The 24,008-nt window shown below is 39.7% G+C and overlaps 1 protein-coding gene across 1 annotated transcript in view; it reads left to right on the top strand.

Moving 5' to 3' along the window:
- The window catches only part of LOC124049359 (sodium channel protein type 4 subunit alpha-like), a 174,567-nt gene that overhangs the window by 23,930 nt on the left and 126,629 nt on the right, over nt 1–24,008 (top strand). Inside the window, exons 2-4 of the mRNA XM_046370892.1 lie at nt 16,723–16,887; nt 17,118–17,261; nt 18,464–18,582. Coding sequence (XP_046226848.1) covers nt 16,765–16,887; nt 17,118–17,261; nt 18,464–18,582 — 386 coding nt within the window. The 5' untranslated portion in view covers nt 16,723–16,764. The remainder of the gene's footprint in view (nt 1–16,722; nt 16,888–17,117; nt 17,262–18,463; nt 18,583–24,008) is intronic.

Here is a 24,008-nt window from a genome sequence, read left to right as displayed (position 1 = left end):
TGAACTGGAACAGAGATTCTGAATCAGGCCTTTTTGTCCAACGTCAGTGTCTGACTTCACAAATACTCTACTGCCTGAATGGACAAAAATTCCCACAGAAACACTCAAACACGTTGTGGAAAGCCTAACCAGAAGAGTGGAAGCTGTTACAGCTGCAAACTTGTCTATGTATTTAGAATGCAATGTCATTAGAGTTCCTGTTGGTGTAATGGTCCAGTGTCCCAATACTTTTGTCTATATAGTGCAGTTGTAGAAAAGATGATAAACAGTGAGTGGATATTATTAAAGATAGCTCTGAGTTAGTAATCAAATCATTTCTGTACTTTTTAATATCTTCAAATATGTGAACTGGGGCCAACCACTCTCAGTGAAATCACTAAATGTACCCATCACTTTTTGCATACTAGTACAGCCAGTTAGTATCAAACCACCTGTTAAAAAGCACCAGAATACAGGAAATGACATCTGCTCTCTGTATTTTCTGAGGTGGATTGTCCCACTGCATGTTATCCATGCACTTCATAAAATTAAAGTTTAAAGTCTACAACAAATACTATTTCCAGGTCAACACATCAATTATTGAACATTCTGGTACAGGTCATTTTTCACAGTTGAGTACTTTTACTTTTGATCTGTTTTTAGCAGTAAGTCTGGTGCACTTCATCTCATTAACATTTGGTTTCCGGACATTTTATTTGATTATTTTAAGAAATCAGTGGAGCTACTTTTACTTTTATTTTACTGTTAATGTACTTTTCCACATAATGAACATTACCAGGAGACTGTGGCCCTGACCGCAGACCTCCTTGGTGCTGATGAAGGAACACAGCCTGTTTTTATTGTTTTATTTGGGTGTGAACTGCTCCTTAACGTTCAGGTCAGTGAATGTTTGAAGGACAAAACCTAACGCTGACCGAAGGGAAAAAGCAAGTGAGTGAATAAGAGAGTAAGCGGATGAATAATGAATGTGAGAATGTGTGTCAGTGTGTGTGTGAGCATAGCTCACCGAAGCTTGCAGAGTCCACGGTAAATATCAGCTTCCCACGGTAGGGTCGCCCTCCTTGGCCCTGTTTTGGGAGGTGACCATGATGTCAGGGTGTAACCTCAGCTGTAAGGTGACTCCATGCAGAGGAAGGAAAGACTGTTCACCCTCCACTGATCACTTCCTGTTCACCTGACACCTGTAGAGGCAACAAACTTCTCTGCAGTACAAACTGAACTTCAAACTGACTGTTGAAAAATGACTGATGAAAATTGAAAAGATGGACAAAAGGTTAAAATAACATTTCAATCTTTTGGCTTGAGAATTTTTTTTTCTTCACAACTTCGACCACCAGCGTGGATATTGAAGTAGGTATTGTATGTTTTGTTTGCACAGAAAAGCCTATTAAAACGTGCAAGTGTGAGTTTACATCCAAAATGAATAAAAACTTAACAGTCTGCACAGCTTAAGGGCCTCTTCAGGTGATCAGTAGAATCTTTAGACCACATTGCACTGGCATGGGTCATTTTTTTTCCTACATTAAAAGACATTAAACATTGGGGGAAGAGACCTTATAAGATGAGCTGACAACTCTGGGATTTAACAAAAAGCCACTCCATGTCATGGGTAGACGCTCACCCTCTGCTTCCGTCATGAAAAACCAAGACTTCATGCTCCACAATCCTTTTTGACTGTCAGGTACCCCCGTTCAAGTCTTATGCCCCTGGATGTAGATAACATCAGCATTTCCTGTATAAAATCAAAGGCCATTGTTTGCACAAACATGAAATGTGAAGAAACGGGGGCATCCCTGTCACTCTGAAGGCAAAAACACAGAAAGGGTGTAGTGGGTTGCCAGGTTGGTGTGGTTGGCACGTTTGTGGTTACTTCCCCCCACCATCGCACACACAAACACACACACCTTGACGACCTACAGTATGAATGTGTGAACAAACAAACAGCTGCAGCATGTGGAGTTGCCAGGCGGACTTAGTTGCCAAGCTTTTGTTTATCCCCCCTTTTTCCGTGTCAGGGTCATTCCTTCTGGCATGAGTTGATTCCTCTGCACCACACACACACACGCACACGCACACACATGCACATGCACATGCAAGCACACACACACATACATTTAGAATATGATACACCACCCGTGAAGAAACAGTAATAAAATCATTCTCAACAAAAATGTTCATGCAACTTGTGTGCAGCAATATAGAACTGGAATAATCAATGTAGTAGTTTCAGCACACACACAGACACACACACACACACACACACACACACACACACACACACACACACACAGTCTGAAGTGGATTGGAGCAGACTTGCAGTCAAACAGAAAAAACTCATCATGCAGATTTCCATTTTCATCGACTCTCTCCATCTCCTCTCTCTCTGCTGCTTTTGGACATGATGGTGCTAATTACCCACAATGCCGTCTGGCTTTGTGTGCGAATGTGTGTGTGTGTGTGTGTGTGTGTGTGTGTGTCCCTTTTGGAGAATCGTTCTCCAAAATCAGCAGTTGATGACAGAGAAGCTGTTGGTTAATTCAAGACCACCTCTTCAGTCTCTTCGAGTCCCCCTCTCTGTTTTTTCTCTTCTGGTCTCTCCTCTCCATTTTTCTTTCTATTGTTTCTTTTTTTCTCCTTCTCACTTCATCTTGCCATTTTTTATTTCATCCTCTAATGGCTTTTTTTGTTACTTTTCCTCTTAGTTTTTCCCTCTTCTCTTTTCTTGTTCTGCTCTTCTTTTTGCTTCTTTTTTATATTTTTGCAACAGTGAGCCTTTCTCCTCATTTTTCTACTGTGTCCTGTTTTCTTATGATTTCCATCTATGATTTTGTTGTTTTTCATAGCTCATCTCTTACCTGCTCTCTTCTGGTCTTCTGTTTGTTTTTGTTTTTTTTAAACTCCTGTTCTACTGTATTCTTGTTTCGTTCTCTTTTCTCTCTACATTTCATTATTCCCTTCTGTTCTCATCTCCTCTTCCTTTTCATCTGTTCTTTTTTCTCACTTCTTGTCTTTGTTTCCCTCTCCATCCCCCTCTCTATCCCCTCCAGTCTGAAACATTTATCAAACCATTTATCCAAACACACATCCACTCATCCTGATCTGCTGGATGTTTCCTGAATCTTTTCCAGCCTTGCAATTGGCGGAGAGCAGTGAGCCACAGGTGTCCGAGTCTTCTCTGTCCGCATCCTCCTGATTTCTGATTTCCCCTGGGAACCAGTGTGTATATGTGTGTGTGAGCAGGAGTGGGTGACCAGCATCATCACTGTGGGATGAAATCTCATTTATGAGCGTGAGAGAAGCTGTTATTATTAGTTTAAATCAAGCATGTCTTCTGGCTCATTATATGAATCTAAAAATGATGAAAAATTAATTTCAGTTTCAGTTTCAGTGGAGTTCCAGAGATCCTCCTGGTTTTGCTCTCCCTCTTGTCTTGGTTACATAACATTTGGTAATATTTGATAAACACTTCTGTTTATCAGTTCATTTCCCCTGAGTTCAGTTTGCTGCAATAATGACACAGGTTTGACATATCTGATGTGTTCGTTTTCATTGTGAGACAGTTTTAAAGTTGACAGTAAATCTGTTAATGTAATAAAAGGCAAACAGAAAAGTCTTAATCTCCCGTTCTGTAATAGGGATGCACAATATTGGACTTTTGCCAGTATCTGATTTGCTGCTATTTTCCAACTAATTTTGTCCAACTACTGATGCTGAGATATGCACAGATTTTTTTCCAACTACTTGGACAGAACATTGAGTCTCTTCTGTAGTGGAATCAACATACCATTATGCTTACTCTTATTGAGATGAGCCATTAGCAGATGCAGACCTAAAATTCGGTGCTTTTCAAAATGTACAAACCGACAATGGAAAAATAGGAAAACGTTGCATGTGTGTCACCAAAGCACCATCAGCCTGTCATGTCAGCAGAAACGTTCTTTCAGGCTGGCGATAATGCGATGTCCATATGATCTTGCATCGTTAGCCGGTGTGTAGGAGTCACTACTGCTCAGGGTTCTGCTGGTACAACACCTGGAGTCCATCTGTTGCTATGGAAACACTATAAACTATGACAGGAAAACAGGGACATGGCAAACATTTTTACCTGCTGTTAGTTCCCCACTGATTCAGACTAAGGCCTTTAATCAGTTGTGTTTTCAGTTTACAGTTTCCAAAGGCAGCAAAGGCCCAAGAATCAACTGTCTAACTCTTGTAGCCTATTTACATTTATTTTTCGATTAAAAAAAAAGTTTATAATGGGCAAGAAAGCTGTTGTTAGAAAGGAGCTGTGTGCAGGAAAATATGTACTGTGTTGTCACCTTCTGCATAAGCGATGTTTTGTTAGTATATGAGGGAGCATGTATTCATGAAATGTAAAGCAGGTCCAAAATCATCTTTATTTGATGCTATGTAATTAATCAATGATGCAGTTGTACACTCTGCTGCCAGCCTACCTGACCTGAGGACACTGAAATGGACTCATATCTCATTTGTAACTACGACAGTAACAACAAAAGCCTCAGTCAAATTAAGCTCCTGGTTTCTTCTAGGCTTCTTCACTCATGTATTCATGAATATTTTGTGGGTATGGTGCAGAGACAGACAGGAAACAAGGGGAGAAAGACAAAGAATGTGATGTCTGTAACAAATGTAAAAGTATGTGCAGTGACCGCTATTCATGTTGATATAAGATGTGATAATTTGTTACGTGTAATTTCAGAGCAGCAGCTTTGCCACCAGATGACTTTTTCTTTAATCAAGTAACAGGCAGACATTGTTTAATTCAGGTTTAATTCAGAACGACATGAAGAAAAAAAAAGATTAAGCAGTGATTTGTAAAGACAAACAAAGTAATATTTTTTTTCAATGAGCCAGCAGAGAGTTAAAGGTACAACTCGTAAGATATGGCCAGAATTTTAGTTTAAAACGTTCAAAAACTGAAGTAACATTATGTGAGGAAACAACAGTGTTGATGTTGTGTCAAATGCATTTATATATTGTGTTTCAGAGAAAGTTTTGCAAGCTCCCTTTGGGTTTTAGTCCAATTGGTAAACAAAGCAAACTCTTTATCTCTTTACTTTCTCTCGGAGGCTGTGTCCAGTCCTAGTCTGATGTCCAGCTGTGTTCAGCGTAAGGCTGCAGAGTCTGGCTGAGTTGAGACACTTTGCCGGCCGTGACTCCCCCCTGTGATCCGAGGTTATGGTCTAGGCAGACTTCAGTCAGCTGTAGGGCCACCAACTCCTCAGCTAACTGAGCTATTCGTACCTTAGCTGCAGCCAAAGATGCCTACAGCAAAAAGTACAGTCAGCAGCTAAGTTAGCTGAGGGGGAAATACTGCATAAATATTTACTATAGTTACTCAGTAGTTACTTTTCAGATTCAGATGATTAATGCAAAAATATGATAACTAATATAATATATTGTGACTCATTATTATGGATAAAGATATAAATTTAATGAGAAATTAATTAATTTGAAGTTTGCAAATTAGTATGTAAAGTGAAACATAAGCTCCATCTTTAGAAGCTGCAACATTAAAGATATTATACATTTAATTAAAATTGCTGTGTACTGCATAATGAGTAATTACTGTAATACTTTAATTACGTATTGATGCTGATACTTTTTACAAGGTAAATGTTTTTGAAAGCAGGGACTTTTACATGCAGAGTATTTCTACAATGTGGTATTTTTACTTCAGTAACAGTTCTGAAGACTTCTTCCACCACTGTGTATGTGTCAGCCCCTGGTACACAAGCATTGACCAAACATGACTACAATAAATGATAAAAGACCGCAGTGTACTAATATACCAGAAAACAAAGTATTACAGTTTTAATATGATTTGACATGAGCTGTAGTTAAAACCTCCTTTCCACATTAGGATATTTACAAATACAAAATTAAACACACACACACGCTCACAGACACACACACACTGATACATGCTTGCACAGATACAGACACATACAAGGACACATAGCTTTCTATTTCTGTGTCTGTATCTCTTATTTCACCCTGTTGTCCTCTGTTTATCAATTCACTTCTCTTGAATTCGGCTCCATAAAGTTATTTACAAGGCTGTCAATCATAAACAACACTCATAGAGTTGTGTAGAAATTAATATCATAATGTTTTTCTCCAGTCATTTTGCATCACTCAACATCTGTGTGAGTGATGATTCAAATAAGCAAAAAAAAAATAAAAAATAAAAAACAAAAACACCAAAAAAACAAAAAACAAAAAAACAAAAATGGTGGAATAGATGGAATTTGTTGATAGAAAATTCTGAAATAGAGTTTGATATCAATTTTTTTGGACTAAATAATGACACAGGTTTGACACAATGTACCCGATGTGTTCATTGTCACTGAGACATTTTGAAAATGGCTTTAAGAAAAAGGAAATGTGTGAAATGTGACAAATATCTGTAAGTAACTTCTCTCTCCCTTCACTGGCTGTTCTGAGCTCCGTCTCTCTCTCTTCATCACTAATATGTTGGCCTTCATGTTTTATAAGCATTTTTGGTTTGTAGCCCTACAGTTTTTTAGCCTAGTGGCAAAAACTTTGACATTTTTATCATGTTAGTGAAAAGTGTAAATATTGTATAAGACATCATGGGAAAAAAGTCAAGATTTGCTTGTTGGAACAGTAGTGCTAAATGACATTTTCTTACAAGAAACCTTTTGTATTTGTGGGAAAAAAGATCCCATGAATCCTTAATGTGAGGATCATATGGGCTGTTTTGGGACACTCTAACAAAATGCAACAGATTCAGTTTGGTAAAGTGCTACCAAGGTTTTCAAATCAGAATCTGTAAGTATTGATCTTAAAATTTTGTTTTCTGCCTATAAGGAAATGCTTTAACTTCTATTTAAAATGTATTTTAACGTCATCTTGACAGCTGGCAGTCCTGGACAGTCTCAGCTACTGACGCACGTGTCCTTTATTTTCAGTTTAATGTAGTCACTAACACAACAAACCTGGAGCTGAGGTGATAAAAAATACAGTGATAAAATGTAATGATAAAAACCAAATAAACAAGACACGCAATGACTAATGTGGTTAAATGACGTTAAAGAGGTTCAAGGAGTCCGTACACTGTGAGAAAGACAGGCTGGGACATGGAAGGAAGGAAGACAAGAAAAATAAAAGAAAGAAAGAAGGGAGGAGAGGATGAAAAACCAAAATCGACTAAAGAAGGAAACAAGAAGAGAAAGGAGGAAGAAACAGCAAAAGAATCAGGGATGGAGGGAAGGAAAGAAGAAATAACAAAGACCAGCAAGGACAGAAGGAACAAAACAGAAAGGAAAGATGGGCAGGAAGGAAAAGAAGGAATAAAAACCAGGGCGAAACATTGAAAACAGAAACATTTTGGAATTTAATATTTGCACCTTAATTTGTGTGAAAATGAACCTGTTGGATAATTAATTTCAGTGTTTTTTGAAACTCTTCCACAACAGTTTTGGCATCAGAGGTGTTGAGTTGTTATCTTGTTATTGTCAACTCATTTTGTCCAAGTAGAAAAAATGTTACATTAAAATGCATTTTAATTGAATTTAATTTTGAAATGTTGTTTTAAAGGTTGATAGTTGGTTTGGGGGGTTGAGCCTCTGCCTTTAGCGTCTGATGGGGATTTGACGAGGCCTATAAAACACTTTATCTTCAATACGACCTTGACCAGAATATGAACTGATACCAGTCCTCTGCGTGGTGTGTGTGGGTGTGTGTGTTAATATCTACAGCCAACACACTGAGAGGGGACACTTACTGAGACAATGGAGATAGCTAATATGGAAATTATGATATCATATGATTTGTGTCTTTGGGCGCATGTGTACATCCCAACCTCTTCTCGTATGTTAACACCACACTGGAAAATCAAGATGTTTTTAGTACACATTTAAAGTATTTTTTAACTTTCTAAAGTTTAATCCTTACGATTTAGATCCTGATTGATTTGAAGACACTTGGGAACAGCCAGCTCAGAAGTCCGAGCAAATCTCTCCAAACTCATAATTTATGTTTAGTGGCAACATTTAGTGTGAGTGCAGGACGTGCTGAGTCCTTTATGCAGCGAGATGAAAGCTGAGACTGTAGAAGCTGGTATGGTGGATGGGCATGTCGCACATCTGACTTTTACACAGGAGACCAGAGTAAACATCCTGTCACAGACATGCAGTCACAGCAGTTCGCCTTATTTTATGAACCATAATGTTGATATTTCCCAAATCTTAACCATGTGTTAATTTACCCTGACCTCAACCATACCATGAAGACGTACTGTAGAAGCAAAACTGGGCATAAAAACCCCGAGCACAGTCCAGGTTTGACTGAATCTTCCAGTACTGACTTTTTTGTCATTTGGTAAGTTTATATAAACATAGTGAATAATACAACAGCATTTTTAAGAGATTTAGTTATGGATGCAAATAGAAGCAACAGTAGGATTTTTTCTAGTTAATATGGCTACAAGCACCAAATAAGGCAGTTTAACCACAACACATTATTGTCAAATGGTTTGTTTTTCTTTGTGCATTATTATGTTTTTCTGCTTCATGCTACATTGTTGGATGGCAGTGTCTATTAAATCTCACTTAAAAAAAAAAAAATCAAGATTTTAGTGTTGTTTTAAATTATACTGTGCCTTTTTCTACCATGAAATTGGACTAAAAAGACTGAAACACGGTTAAAGTTGGTTAATTGTTCTCGGCACTTAGACAAAAGGTTAAATATCACCATGCATGAATACTGCAGAGGACCATACAGACAGCAGCAGGTAATAAATAGCAGGATGGACTTGATGTTAACATGGCGAGAGCTCCGCGCTGGCCTGCAGAGGACTTTAAGGTGAAGTCAGTGGCGTCAAAGCAGGCGATGCCAGAGGACTCTCTGAGCTAATGAGTCAGGTTGGCTCAGTTTGAGGAGTGGACCTGGACTGTCTGCAGCCTGAGCAACAACAAAGCACAATGAACCAACTACTGGCAGTCAGGGACAATCAGTCAACCCCGCAGAGAAACAGAAAAGCACCTTCAGCAGCAGACTGATCCAACTCCCTCTGACGGGCTGGGATGCAGGAAGCCAATTTAGGGCCAAACTGTCTAAAAGGAAGAATAGAAGAGAGACCAAGCTTTGTTACAAAGCTACAAGATCACAAATGGCACTTTATCACTCCCTTTAAAAACAGTTTATATAATAATCCATTTATGGACTAAATAGACTTAAGACATTCAAGCATTTGTAGTTGGCTTAAAAGACTAAACAGAACATTTGGTCTGTCTTGTCAGATACAATTTAGCTCCAGTGACAAGTAAAATCATTTACTCTTTCTAAGAGTCTGAAATACAGCAAGTTTACGCAATGACATGAACATCTGGCCAAAATAATTCAGTGTTACTTTCAAGGTTCTTAATATGACACAATTTCTTTTAATGTTCTTCAAAGCTGGTGTAGACAGTATTTTGGTATCATTGGGCAAACATTTGATAATAATGTCAAATGATTTAATAGACTTTTGCACCTCTTGGAAGCGTTGGAGGGGCGTCTTTGAGAAGACCAGTTATGGCAAGAGCAGCCAAGGTTTTTGCAAGGCTCACAGTGTGTAGAGAGGCATGAGATTTCACACAGGAAATGACTCCCTCTGCTGCTTTTTGAACTTGTGGAATTGGTAGAAGGGACTTAGTGGAAATGAGACTGTAGAGAAAGATGGAAGGTTTTGCATAGGTTTGAATAGTTTTTTCTTATTCTTAGTTATTTTTAGCTTGGATCTCAGATTCTATATTTGGATAAGAGTATGAGCTGTACTTGATTTGCTTAAAACCAAACAGCATATTTATTTGTTTGTCTCTTGTTTCTGTTACACTTTATTTTTTACTTTCTATTTGCTTTCTGGTTTGCTTTTTATCTCATTTGAGCTGAGGCTGTCACTAGTTTTGTAGGTATACAATCATATGGTCAAAGTGTTGGATAAATTAAAATTATAAGCTGCTGGTGGTGCTACAGGAACAGGGGGTCAGCAGGGTCAGTAGGGTTAATCCTCTTGGAACAATGAATGTCAAGCAACATTGCATGACAATCCATACAGTAGTTGTTGAGAGTTGGGCTGATCATCCCAACAGCCGTGCTGCGGTTATGGTGAATAAAAAAGGGTGTGCTTAATAAGATATGGGTGTATCTAACATAGGTACAGTTATTGATATTCGTTAGATCGGTTTTAAGTGTTGCAAGAAGAATAGTAGTACATGTAGTGACAAACACCATAGCTGCAGGCTGTGTGTTTTGTGCCAGGCAGTACACTGTCAACACATCATCAAGGTACATCTCTTCTTTTTCTATCCTGTGTTACCTCATGGCATCACCCAATACAACAACATCACCAACTCCAGTCTCAAACATCACTGCAGAGCAGAATCAACACCTACCTGATGTAAAAAGTCAATCATTACAAGCTTCACATAGGTGGGATTTTATGTGACTGTGGAGGTGTGAAGGTTTGCAGTCCAACATGGAGCTTCAACATGATGCACAAAGGCGGCTGCATGTCAGGGTCAACCCCCCCCCAATTTATTCCCCACCCCACCCCCCATCCTGAAGCCAAACGGTCCCTGTGGTCCTCTGCCAGCTCAGCTTGGCTCTCTGCCTGATATCAGTGAATCATTTCCTGCACTGGGCAGCGGCTCTGCACCGTTAACAGTGGCAGCAGCATGGTGACAAAATGTGTTTTCTCCTCTCAGGCTAATTGAATTGAAGGCGCTGCATATTCACTGCTGCCGCTTCTGGACAGCAGTGTCCTCTTAGGAGAGGTATTTCTGTGGGAGTTTTTGCTCTCCATCACCATGCTGTGACAGGACACTCTACTTTAAAAGCGAAGCAAAAGAGTTGATGGGATTGGTCCTCAGCGATGCCACACCTGCTCAGAGCTCTTCCCCCTCATCCTCATCTGTTTTTATATGGAAGACTTTTGGTGAAAAGCTGTAGGGAGCACAAAAAGAGTTCACGTTCATCCTCATTAAGTCAAGGTTGGACAGTGTTGTGCATAAGTAATATTTTAGACCATATCCTTAGAAATTACAATTTACATCCATTCAGATTTAATGTGCGGGGCCTAATTTACACACAGACCTTTCATGTAGTTGCCCAATATTAACTTTTAAGCCCCTAAAACTTTATTTTAAGTCATAAGTAAAAGGTTCACACAATAGGTGTGTTTTTTAACTATATCCACATGCCAGTATATATATTAAAGGTGTTGCCGGTTGCTGTAAATGTTCTACCTCTCCATGCTGTTTTCTGAACAGCAGTCAAAAACTGTTCACAAGGACGAAGGAAGAAAGAATTGGTTGGCAATTATTGGTTATTGATTGGTTATTCTTATCTTAATGCATGAATATATGTGAGAAGTCTTTATGACCTGTTTACTTTTTGAACATGGAGCAGATGTGAGTGTGGAGTGCTGTTCTTTACTTCAACTTTGGTTTTGGTTCATTTATTTAATCATTTACATTTTAGTGCATATGTTTCCTGCCTAAAGGAACAATCAAATGGGCTACAAATCAGGATTTGTAGTTTCATTGCATTTTATGTTTAGCACAACTGGTGCAAATTTCAAACTGACTCAACCTCAAACATTTTGAATTTGTATTGTATATGTTTGCACCTTTGTATTTTCTTTATATTCAGTTTCACCACCTCTACAGTTTGCTTCACATTCAGTCTGAGATCATTAGTACTAGTTTTGTTTTGTTTAAAATTAGAAACTGACTGAAAGGTTTTGACCATTCTGGGCATTTCAAATAGAGATGGTGCTTATTATTTTGTACCTTTTACATAACTTAATTGGGAAGTCCCCTGATGTAAGGCAGACCTTAGCATGATGTTGATTCATGCTCGATTAAATATAAAAAACACAATTCTTTTTGATTTCTTAAAAAATAAATTACACTATCAAAATTTTCCTGGCTCTTTTAGCTTGATCAGAACTGTTAAATCTGTCATTAATGATCTTCTGTATTTTAACCTTAGCAGTGGGTGTGCAGTCTCCTAAACAAAATGAACCACATGAACTATTCTCTCACTGACTCATGAAACCTGAGACAATACACAATAATATCTCACTCACATACATATAATACATATTTATCATTTTACTCAACATAATAAACCCCATTTTTTCCACAATGTACTTTGGTAAAAAGATCAGAATGTTTTAGGCTTTTCACCTTATTTCATAAATGTGCTTCAGACATAATGTTGTAACATCATAATGCAGCAGGGAGAGAGAGAGTTTGTAGCTTGGCAGAGGTTGGGAGAAATGCTTGGAGGAGAAAAGAGCAAGCCAAGCGTGTGGCCATTCTGTTCATACACACGCACACACACACAGACACACACACACACACACACACCCAGCAGAAGGGAGAGAGAGGCACATACTGTAAGTGATGAATAGCTGTAATGGTATGGAAATAAAGGAGGGCAGAATATGCATGCGTCTACACCAAGTACATGGCTATGAACACACACACACACACACACGCAGTAAAAACAGGACTAATGAATACCTGAAAATATGAAAATAAGGAATATACTGCTGCTCATTAAAGGGATATTCTGTTATAAACGATGGCTCCTCAAATTTGGAACCTGGTCCAGACTGAACTGCACATCAGTGTGAAACATGGACTACTTTATTTTATGTTTGGATATGTTTTCTGTTTTAGCATTGCTAGTATGATTTAACATGCCCACATGTTTATAAATGTAAAGAAGCTTAATGTCGTTGACAGGGCAGTGTGCTGTTACCTTCTTTCAGTGATATGCAGAAGTTATTGCTAAGGCCGTGTTCTGGCTGATGCAGTGCTGTCAGATAAAAAAGTTGAACCTCATTCAACTTTTGCTACAACACAGTGTGACGTCATCTGCATTGGCCAATCGCAGACATGCGTGCATGCAACCCTTATGTCTGTGTGTTGTGCTAATATTGTTCCAGGCTGCTCAACTTCATATGTAGACCTGTGAAGAAAAATATTAATGCGTAATACAGTACGCACTATGTATCACTCTGCTGATACACTCATGTCATTGCTGTGTCTGCACTTTTGTGCTGCTGTTGACTTCATAACGATCTAATGTTCTTTATTTAATCCGGGGGTCTCTATCCACACACACACACACGATCAATCAGACAGCTAAACCAGACTGTTCATTGAAAATGAACTTGCAGAGACATGAAACTGACAGCAGTTTGTGTTGGTGGGATGTTTAATCTGTGTCTTTAGATTCAGCTCAACCTTAGTAATTTAAGATACATTCAGGGACTTAATCTCATGACTAAAATCTTCTGCAGTTTACAGATGAAATAAGACTTCAATGAAAATGCAGATGTGCAGATTTCAAGAGTGTCAGCTCTGTGTATGTGTCAGATAAGGTAAAACAAGATGTATGTGTATATGTGTGAACTATGTGCGTTAACAGAACATTTTTTAATTAAGGTGCATATATAATACGGAACATGTTATTTCCAGGATGGTGGAAGCCTGAGCCTGACTACATGAAATATATGTATGTAAGAAATTGGTATGATGTGTTTTATGGCTGCAGGTTTAAATACACACATACACACATTCTCATATTGCTGTCAAATCTACAGCATGTGCTTCACTCTGTCTTTGACTTTCTACATGTATATTTGCATGTATATTTGTATGTATATGTGTGTGTGTGTCTTTCCTGAGGGCAATTCTTGTTTGGTTGCTGGGTCCTCTATGTTTTTTGTTTGACCCAGAAATGTAGTCTCTTTTTCTTTCTATTTCTCTGTTTCATAACATCTACTCTTCACTCTTCGTGTATGGAGTTAAAATCACTCTGTCATACCTCATCCTAGAGTCTCATTCCCAGGTCGTCAAAGTACTGCAGTTTTAGCATGTCCCTCTGCGTCTCATCCCGACATAGAAGGTACCCTTATGCATCAGGATGAGACACACTGGGCTTTGATGAACCTCCAATGCAAACACATCTGCATCAGTATCAGGCAATCAGTGTCACAATGTGTGAACGAGAAAGTGCCAAGAAGGGTGGAGGTTAGGGTTGGGTGCAGGGAGACACACATGACCTTCACCCAGCAGACCAGAGTTTGTTTCCCATGTGGATCCAATCATCACTGATTGGTTCCTAAAGTTAACCAAGTAGTTTTTCTGCTTAAACTTGACAATAAAGTGTGATTTCCTGTTAAGCATGTGTTTTGCCCATTGGGCACAGATTCTAAAGAATATTTTGCATGTCTGGATGAGACACGAGGGGCATTACCGAAGCTTTAGTATCTGACAACCCGGGATGACCACCGGTTGCATCCAACCAACAGTTTCATTTTAGGTTACGAATGAAAGTTTACCCTTAAGCAATCAACTCCAGTAAAAATCTTAACAAAGATGGAAGCTAGTTGTTAAAAGCTATGATAAAAGTTAAATGGGGCGATGTGAAAGAAACAAAAACTACCATAAAATGTCAGTCTGTCTGACATTTTGCAGATGTAAAATTTGTATATTGATTGCTTCAGATGAGCACAGGTGAGGTCCAGCCATAATTAGTTATTGTTATGCAGGATACTGTAAGCATGTTGTAATCTGCATGTACAGCACAACACAAATTAAAGTCAGCTGAGGTCAGTCTCTATTAAAAACCTAAAGGTCTGGTTGCAGTTTGAGGCCATAACACGGAGAAGTAACAACAGAAAGACAAAAAGAAGCATCATTAAAATCAGTGAAATCATCAGAAGCTTCAGAGAGAGAACACAAAATCTTCAGTAATTTGATGTTTGTCGTTCAGCCTGAAGCTGATTCTCAGCTGCAGCTTCATTCAGAGTGATCTTCTACTTCCAGGGTCAGCAAACACAGAAACAGTTGTTATTTAGTCTGTTCAGTGTCGAGTACCTGTACTACATGGGTGGTTCAGTGAATTTTCACGGTGTTTTTGATACTAACTATAGCAAAGTCATGTCATCACTCTGCCACTGAGCGTCTAACTTCAGGGTGTGAAAAGGAATGAAAAGGATGGACGTGAGAAGATAAAAACACGGAGAGGAGGAGTTAGAGAAGGAAAGACAAAGCAGGGAAGAAAGTGAAGAGGGAAAGGAGGTGGTAGGGAAGGAGAGGATCGGGAATAGATGGGGGGGGCAGTAAGAAAGACGACAAGGTGGAATGGTAGTCACAGAGGAGATAGAGAAGGAAATATGGAGGTAAAGCTAACCAACAACATGACCTGATGTTTTTTCTACATCTTAATTATAATCAGTTCAATCAATTTGGTGTTATGAATCATTCATAAAACATGTGCGTTTGGTAGTTTTTACTCAAAGGATGTTTACAACAGGTTCAAATTAAGTGTTTGAGCTAAGATTAGACTAAATACATGACAAATATGTAATTATATCTTTGTGGGGACTAATTAGAGGTTTAGACCTTGAGTGTGAGGGCTTTTTCAAAAATCTTCACTTTTCAGAAGGTGTGTTTGGTGGGTAAGACTTGGTTTAGTTGGTATAAGGGTTGAGATGTAACTTTGATAGTAAGGGTTTGGGGCTGGATCAGGTGGTTGGTTCCCAACATTCCAGGCTTGTACCTACAATATAGTTGAATCCTTGAGTGTGATTTTTGAATTATTTCCTTTTCCTGATAAAACCAGGATTTCTGTAACTTAAGTATTTAGTTGTGATGGTGGCATGGCAGAAATAATGCAGCTCACTTTATCAGATGTCAGTAATAAGTGGAAGATTATCTGGACATGTGCATTGTGAGTCTTATTAGTCATGGATTGTGGGCTCTTTTTGTGTGTAGTTTTGTACGTCTGTGTGTAATTATTGTTTTTTGTTTTGGTTTGTTTTTTTTTTTTTGCTTTTGTGTCCTGTAAAACAAGGGACTTCTTCATATCTTACATCTGCAGGAATGCATTATGACACTGGGGGTCTAGACAGATTTAAAGGTACTAACAAGTGTGTACGTGACCGAGTGTCAGAGCAGAATGGAAACCAGGACCAAACAGCTCATCAGGAGCTACTGTACTTGACATACGTGTGTGTGTGTGCATGTGTGTGTGTGTTTGTTTGAGAGAGAGAGATGAGTGGATGACAGCTTTTGATAAGAATGGAAAACAGAGCTAGATTTTCCTTTGATGTGGGCACATACACACACACACACACACACACACACACAAACACACAAACACACACACACACCTGTCTTCAGAAATCAGATTTGGGAGCTGTGAAGAATAAATGCATGAAGGGTTGAAAAACGAGGCCTGTCTAATCATTCAATTAGGATCCAAGGCAGATGGCCTGAATACACACACACACACACACACACACACACACACACACACACACACACACCTGTTACAGACCTGTTACACACTCAGACTTTGTCAGTCTTGCTCTCTTCGTACTGTAGTCTCTCCATGTGTAATTCTATAGCCAATCTCTCTCCCTGTCTGTCTTTCTCAGTGTAAGTCTATACTCAATCTTCCTGTCTCCAAGTGTTAATAAGACACTATTGTCGGCGCTATTGTGTGTCCTCTCTGCTAGTATCATCTGCAGTGTACTGATCTAATTACAGATTAACTGTTGACACAAAGATGAACATTATTGTCTAAAATATATTTATGACAGGCTGTTTACATGCTACGTAATTAATTGATTATTAGTTATATATTGATCTTTTCTCTGTCTGTCTGCAGCTGGTATACTGGGCCAGTCAGCAGCAGGATCAGGATGAGAAGATGGCTGGCTGTGTGTTTCCAATGGGACCAGAGAGCTTTCAGCGCTTCACGCCGGACTCCCTGGCGGCCATCGAGCAGCGCATTGCCCAGGAGCAGGCCCGACTCAACAAACAATACCAGGAGGTACACACACACATAAATTGGGAGCTGTGAGGAATAAATACACAAAGGGTTGAAAAATGTAGCCTGTCAAACACAATATGACATAAAAGAATTATTAAAAGGAACAGGAACAAGAAGATAAGATACTGGAGGTTAAAACCACAATAAAATGAAGAGATGTGAGTCAGACTTTGCAGGCAGATGTGAGATGTGTTTCAGAGATGGTGATGTTTTATTTCTGTGTGTGTCAGGACCTGGGCGACGTGGAGCTCCCCCGGCCCAGGCCCGACCTGGAGGCAGGAAAACAGCTGCCGCGAATCTTCGCAGACATCCCGTCTCATCTGGTGGGCGTTCCTCTGGAAGACATCGACCCATACTACTTCAAAGACAAGAGGGTAGGTGACCCAGAGAGAGAGAGAGAGATTTGTGGAAGGATTTTGGAAATACCCCATGTATTCTGTTGGAGAACTGGAGAATCCCTGGAAGATAAATTGACTCTTTGTTAGCCTATTTCACTGAAGACCGGAGGGGAGGTGAGTGTGTGTGTGTGTGTGTGTGTGTGTGTCCTCTCTTTTCATTTTATCTCTGTCAGGCCTGTTCTCCTTTTTTCTCCTTTTTAAACTCTCTTGTTTACACCCAGCATATGTGACCTGTCACTCTCTCTTTTCTTTGTCTTTTTTTCCCTGCACTCTTTTCTGTTTCAGCTTGTTGTCAATCCTGTGTTGTTAAATTCTGTTTAATCTGACTTTGGTTAGTTTTCCATGTAAATCCTGCACACAAACTTTCTGTGTATGAGTCCCATTATAAGACAGTCCAATAACAAAACTCTCCAGGAGTTTCAATTGGACCCAGTTAAGAGGCTTAAAGTGTGAAGTACACCTCAATCGGGTTTGAGCTAAGTGGCTTCCGTTGCTAAGGGCTGAGGGCAATCTGGGATGTGAATGACTGACAGCTTCCACTCTTCTGGCACTGATGTCAGACAAAAAAGTTCATCCCAAAGGTGTTTGATGGGGTTGAGGTCAGGACTCTGTAAGGGCCAGTCAAGTTTCTCCACACCAAACTCATCCAACCATGTCTTTATAGAGCTTTGCTTTGTGTACTGGGAAACAATCATGCTGGAATAGAAAAGGGCCTTCAACAAACTGTTGCCACAAAGTTGGAAGCATAGCATTGTCCAAAATGTCTTGGTATGCTGAAACATTAAGATTTCCCTTCACTGGAAGTAAGGGGCCGAGCCCAACCCCGAAAAATAGCCCCTGTCTGAAAACTTTTGCATATAGTGTATGTTGGATCGAAGCTAGTAAGTTCCTGCTGGATTTAATGAGCTTCTCCACATAGCACTTTCACACTGAGGAGGTTAGACAGAAGCAAGATGTTGATGTCATTTTCACCCAGAGCTTGTGTCCTCATTAATTTGTCCCTCATGCTTTCAGACCCCCCCCCCCCCCCAAAAAAAAGACTGTCTTTGTCAGTGTAAATGTGTTCACCCCAAAGAGGATGGACAAAATTAGTAGCTGAGAACAAAACACAAAAATCGTCAGTCAGGTTTATTTGAATAATAAATGCATTTCTCTCTCTCTCTCTGTCTTTATTGCAGACCTTCATAGTCCTGAATAAAGGGAAGGCCATCTTCCGTTTCAGTGCCACTTCAGCTCTCTACATCTTCAGCCCTTTCCACCCCATTCGCAGAATTGCCATCAAGATCCTGGTCCACTCATATCCTTACACTCACACTGCTGCTACTGTATGTACCCACGACGCATGATGCCTTAACCGTGTTATGATCTGCTACTGACTATGGGGAAAAGGCTGCAGGGAGGTCAGAGGTCAGACATAGAGCAGCGTCCCTGCAGCCCAGAGGGTTTCAGTATGAGTTGAGGAGTGCTGAGTGTAAGCAGCCAGGCCACCCTTGCAGCAATATGGGTGATAATGTAAACACACAGACGCAGAGTGGGTGGTTCATCAGCGCAGGCGTCTGCAAATAAGAACCAGTGAAGTAGTGATGAAGCTTCGGTGGTTAATCCCATCATGATGTTTTGCTCCGTATCACTTCAGCACAGGTCTGACGTATCAGTGTATGGCTTGATTTGTGATTTGTGTTCACGGAGACAACAAAACACAAATCCTCAAAGGGCATATGTGTTTGTTTTACAGTTAAAGGGGGACTCCACTCATTGAACACTTGGAAATCAGTGTGATAGTCATGGTTAGAGAGGGCATAATTTCCACGGGGGATGGGGAGGACATGTCCCTTCAGTGTTTTTCTTTACTATAAGGAGAGATGATAAACCTGAGTGAGTCTTCTTCAGTTATTACTGTGAGCTCAATGGAAGCCAATTAGTTTGTTCCAGTTAAAAAAAAGAAAAATCCATATTTTTATCTACAGTTAATACTCTCCCTGAGTCTGAATGTTAGCATAGCGCTCTTTATGATGGATTAGTCTGCTGACAAAAAATTAACCGGAAACTATTTTGATAATCAGTTAATCATTTAAGTCACGTTTTCAAGCTAATTAAGAAGCTTCAGTCAGGGCTTTCCTTTCAGCTTATTGTGCTGAACGTGGCTGGTTGCAACTCTCAGCCTTCACCGTCACAAACCCTCCGTTCCTGTTTAACAACAGCAAATCCAGGATGGTGATCAGTGGTTTTAATGTGGCTGATCAGTGTACACGTCACATTGTGACATTTGCATTCACCGTAGGAGTAGACTCCAGATCTGGTCATCCTCTGTACTAAAATACAGCTAAACAGTAGCTGGTTTCAGCATGTCAAATGTGAAGATTGGATGTTTATGTTCATTATATATGAGAGCAAACAGAATAACTTTGGGTTTTGGGCTAATTGTGGAACAATCCATCCATCCATTTTCTGTACCGCTTATCCGTCGGTGTTGCGGGGGGCTGGAGCCTATCCCAGCCCCGACTACGAGCGAAAGGCGGGGTACACCCTGGACTGGTCGACAGTCAATCGCAGGGCCAACACACAAAGACAAGCAACCACACACTCTCACACTCACACCTAGAGGCAATGTAGAGTAGCCAATTAACCTAATGTGCATGTTTTTGGTATTGTGGGAGGAAGCCGGAGTACCCGGAGAAAACCCACGCAGGCACAGGGAGAACATGCAAACTCCACATAGAAGGGCCCAGACCGGGATTCAAACCTGGAACCCTCTTGCTGTGAGCCGACAAATCTGGACAAATCAATTTGAACAAAGCTCCTTGCATTGTGGGAAATATTTCACTATTTTCTTACATTTTTTAGTTGATTAATTGAGAAACTAATCAGTAGAGAAATTAATAACGAAAATAATCATTACTTGCGGTGCTATTTTGTTTAAATTAAGGATATAAACATATTATTTTTCACTTCTATGGATATTACTTGTGCAGCAGCGCAGTAAGTATATGAGAAATCCTCAAAGCTGGAAGAAAAGGATGCTTAAACATGTACTGTGTTACGTGACACAGAGAAACTGAAGGTTTGTGCTCACTGGATGAGACATGCCAACGTAACAGTTTTATGGATGCTCCACCATGTTCAGTGATGGGGCCTGTGCTAACAGCTCGCAGGTTTGGAGGCTCCGTGCTGACAGTTTAGCACACACAGTGCTGAGTGATGGGCTTTATGCTCACTCTTAAGTTTATACTACGGTGAAAGATAATAAACCTCATGGTCACGTGCTCTCCCTGCAACCCAAAATTTATTACTCTGCCCTGATTGATTATTCAGTAAAACCTTAAAATTTTCAGTGAGGGGATTTAAAGGCATAAACTCACAAGTTGATTCATGCACTCTGTAGTATTTAAAAAGTTATTTATTTATTAATCGTTTTTTTCTATGGTTGCTAATGGTTTATTAATCTGAACTGTCCCATCAAACATATGTAAATCCATTAAATTGAACTTGATTCTCTTCCATTGTACTCAACATGATGATTATGAATTTTTTGCTTTGATGGCAAACCATATAAAAATACGGACAAATTCTGAAAATAAGGTAGCTATGCAGGTGAATATTTTAGCAGAATGAAAGTATGCAAAAGAAGGACTGATTATGCTAAGATAAAAATGTAAAATGAATATATTTTCCACTTGTGTTACAGTAATGTGGTTGACGTTAGTTAAGGAGAGATAAATGTAAATGTTTTAAGAAATGCTATAGAAAGAAACTTATTGCAGTGATTTGAACAATACTTCTGACTGTACAGTGTAACCACTGTGTCAGAAAAGCTCTTTACATCCTGAACCCTCTCTGGGAAGAGTTGACACTGACTGCTACAGCTGGATGGTTTCCAGACACACGTCAAGAAATGACAGTGTATTTACCAATCGTGTCAACTGACCATGTGTATGTGTGTGTGTGTGAATCACAGAGTTGTATTTCTAAGCCAGATATCATCTTCAGCTGTCTGGCGAGCAATAAACATTACCAGTAAATATTTCCCATCAAGGTGGTCCTTGCTCTCTCTCTCTGTGACTCACACACACACACACACACACTGAATCTCAGGGTCTGCTACTGACTGACTTAGGACCTTTAACCTACAGCCACTCTTGAGAATATCAGTATAGGTTTGTACTCAATGTTAAGTAGTCTAACCTGCTGCGCTCATAGAAAGTAAAACACCTGAAGAAATTTATGTTGTAAATAATTTAAAACTGCAGGTAGTTGTTTCTTTTAATAAACCAAGTTAAACTAACGAATTCCTTCAAATAACCTTAAGCCTCTTGGAAATGTAATTAATATATGCTTCACATTAAGTGCTGTTTGGATACTCTGATGTGTCAGACATCCTTTCATTTCATTTTTGAAACTTCCTGAAACAGATAATCAACCATCATGCCCATTATATGCTACAGTATATCTTCAGTTTGGCACCATAAAGAAAAAAGTAAATTAAATTAAGATTGTCATCTTTCAAGGCCTTAAAATGTTGCCGAAAACAGTTTTGGATGAAAAGGTTCCAGTTGTGCACTCCAGACATACCGAACAGGGCAGATATTACTTCACGCCTAAAACTCAACAGCCTTCCCCTTGACAACCCTCCCTCTCTCCCGTCCTCCCTCCCTCCCTCCCTCCTTTCACCTCACACTTATCTATTTTTACTTCGGGAAGCGGCTGCTGGTGTTGAGAGATGACGAGCGGGCGGACACGCTGCTGTTGTCAGGACGATAAGAGGGGGAAGAGGTCAGCATCGGAGGTGTGGCACTGCTGATGTGCTGGGTGTGTGTTTGTTCGAGTGTGTGTGTTATAATGAGAGACAAAAGAAAAGTTATAACGAGTGTGTTTTTTTTGGTGGCGGGGGGGCTCGCTATAAGAGTACAAGTTCTGGTGGTCAAGTGGAGTTTTAGTGTGTGTGCCTGTTTGCCTATGAGTGCTTTTATAAGTGTGTGCGTGTTCTGGATTCATGCCCAACCATAGTGGCGCCACAGTGACAAGCTGTGGTGTGAGGTGCACACAAACACACACCCAAACAGCTCTGTTATTAGAAAACAAAGATCATGTGTTGTGTTTTTTCGCTTAGGGCAACATTATCCGTAGGTTTAGACAGAAATATTGGACAGAATATCTGACTACATTTCCCAGAGGGTCTCTTTCTCGAGGGCACACATTAGACTTAGTGTCCCATGAGTTTTTGCTCAGGGACCACGTTAATCCATCGGACGCCTCAAAGCTGCATTACAGCCACCAGCTGTGTCTCACTGTGTCTGAATTGTCTCAGCGTTGTTCTGGTGTTGTTGCTGGGTTGCAGAGATGTTGTCAGGAATGTGTTGTAGTTGTGACTTTGTTGTTGAGGCAGAGCTGAGCTGCTGTGCTGGGTTTGCATGAGGTTTGAGTTAACATCTGATGGCTTTTAAAAGCTCTGTGTAAAGTTGTGTGTCAGTATAACGTCAGCACCAGCTTATGTTTTGCTCTTTGGCCAGAGCTGTTTGTGAGGCTTTTGGGGGAAGTCCAAGTCAGTCAAGAGAGGACTGAGTCAAGTTGATTCAATTAATGTAATGACTCGTGAGGAGCCTCTTAAACATTAGATGATGCATCTTAAGAGGCATCGTGTAAACAATAAACTTGTTCAAATCACAAATCAATGCAGATCTCAATTCGAGGAGTCCCTCACAAGAGGACAGTTTACATGCAAACACCCACTGAACTGCAACTTGTCTCCTGTAAAATATGTGAACATTTTGCTGCCATGCTGTCTGAGTTGTGTTGTGAAATCCATATAGAGCTGTGCTTCATTTCTTTATTGCGTGTATGTGGTTTTTATAAGGTCAGAACTTCAGGCAACCTGATGTTTGTGAATGTACACTTCTGTTTTCTTGTGTCAACATGTCAGCATAGCGTCCGTCCTGCGATGGTAGCATAAAGGTATTTTGGCATGTGACATTTCGTCACCATTGTTGGACTATAATTATGGTCATTTTGCGTTAGCAGGACAATGTCCACATGTTAGCTCTGTGCTAGTGTTGTTTTGATGTTGTTATTGTAAGGTATAAGGCAGAAAACTAACAACAATAGCCGCAGACATTAAGTGACAATATTAAGCGTATTACTCTTAAGCATGGAGAAACAGGCAGGTGTCAGACAGACACCTGCCGAATCCGCAGCCTAGACAGTCATGATAATTAAGTTTTATATATTGTGTTATCGTTTATTCTACTTATTGTTGTGTCAGCACTTAATCAGCATTATGTTAATGTTGTATTATCATTGTTGTGTATTTTGGTTTAAGATGACTGACTGCTCTGACACTCCCTCTCATGTTATGAATACAGTTGACTGGCTAGTTATTATTAACAAAACAGTATAACACGTACCAGACTTGCTCCTTTTGAAACAATTAATCTATTAGGATATCAGCACAACTGATTTTGTATCTCTGAGTTTTGAAATTTTGATCTTACAAAACAACACATTTGAGAACATGGTCTCTGCCTTGAGGAAACTTTAGCAATTTTACCATTTTTGGACATATTGCCTGATGGACTGAGAAAATAATTCACCGATGAACTGATAATGAAAAGTGAGACTGCCACTACCGACTTAAAAATCCTGAGAGAAATTAGAGGATTAGCTTTGAATGGGTTTGATTTGGGATGAAAAAGGAAAAAGTATTTTACTGTCCTGCCAAAGATGGGGGGG

This window comes from Scatophagus argus, chromosome 18 (genome assembly GCF_020382885.2).
Source record: "Scatophagus argus isolate fScaArg1 chromosome 18, fScaArg1.pri, whole genome shotgun sequence".
Classification (NCBI taxonomy): domain Eukaryota; kingdom Metazoa; phylum Chordata; class Actinopteri; family Scatophagidae; genus Scatophagus; species Scatophagus argus.
The sequence above is the reverse complement of the archived record's forward strand: the minus strand, read 5'-3'. Positions and strand labels throughout refer to the sequence as shown.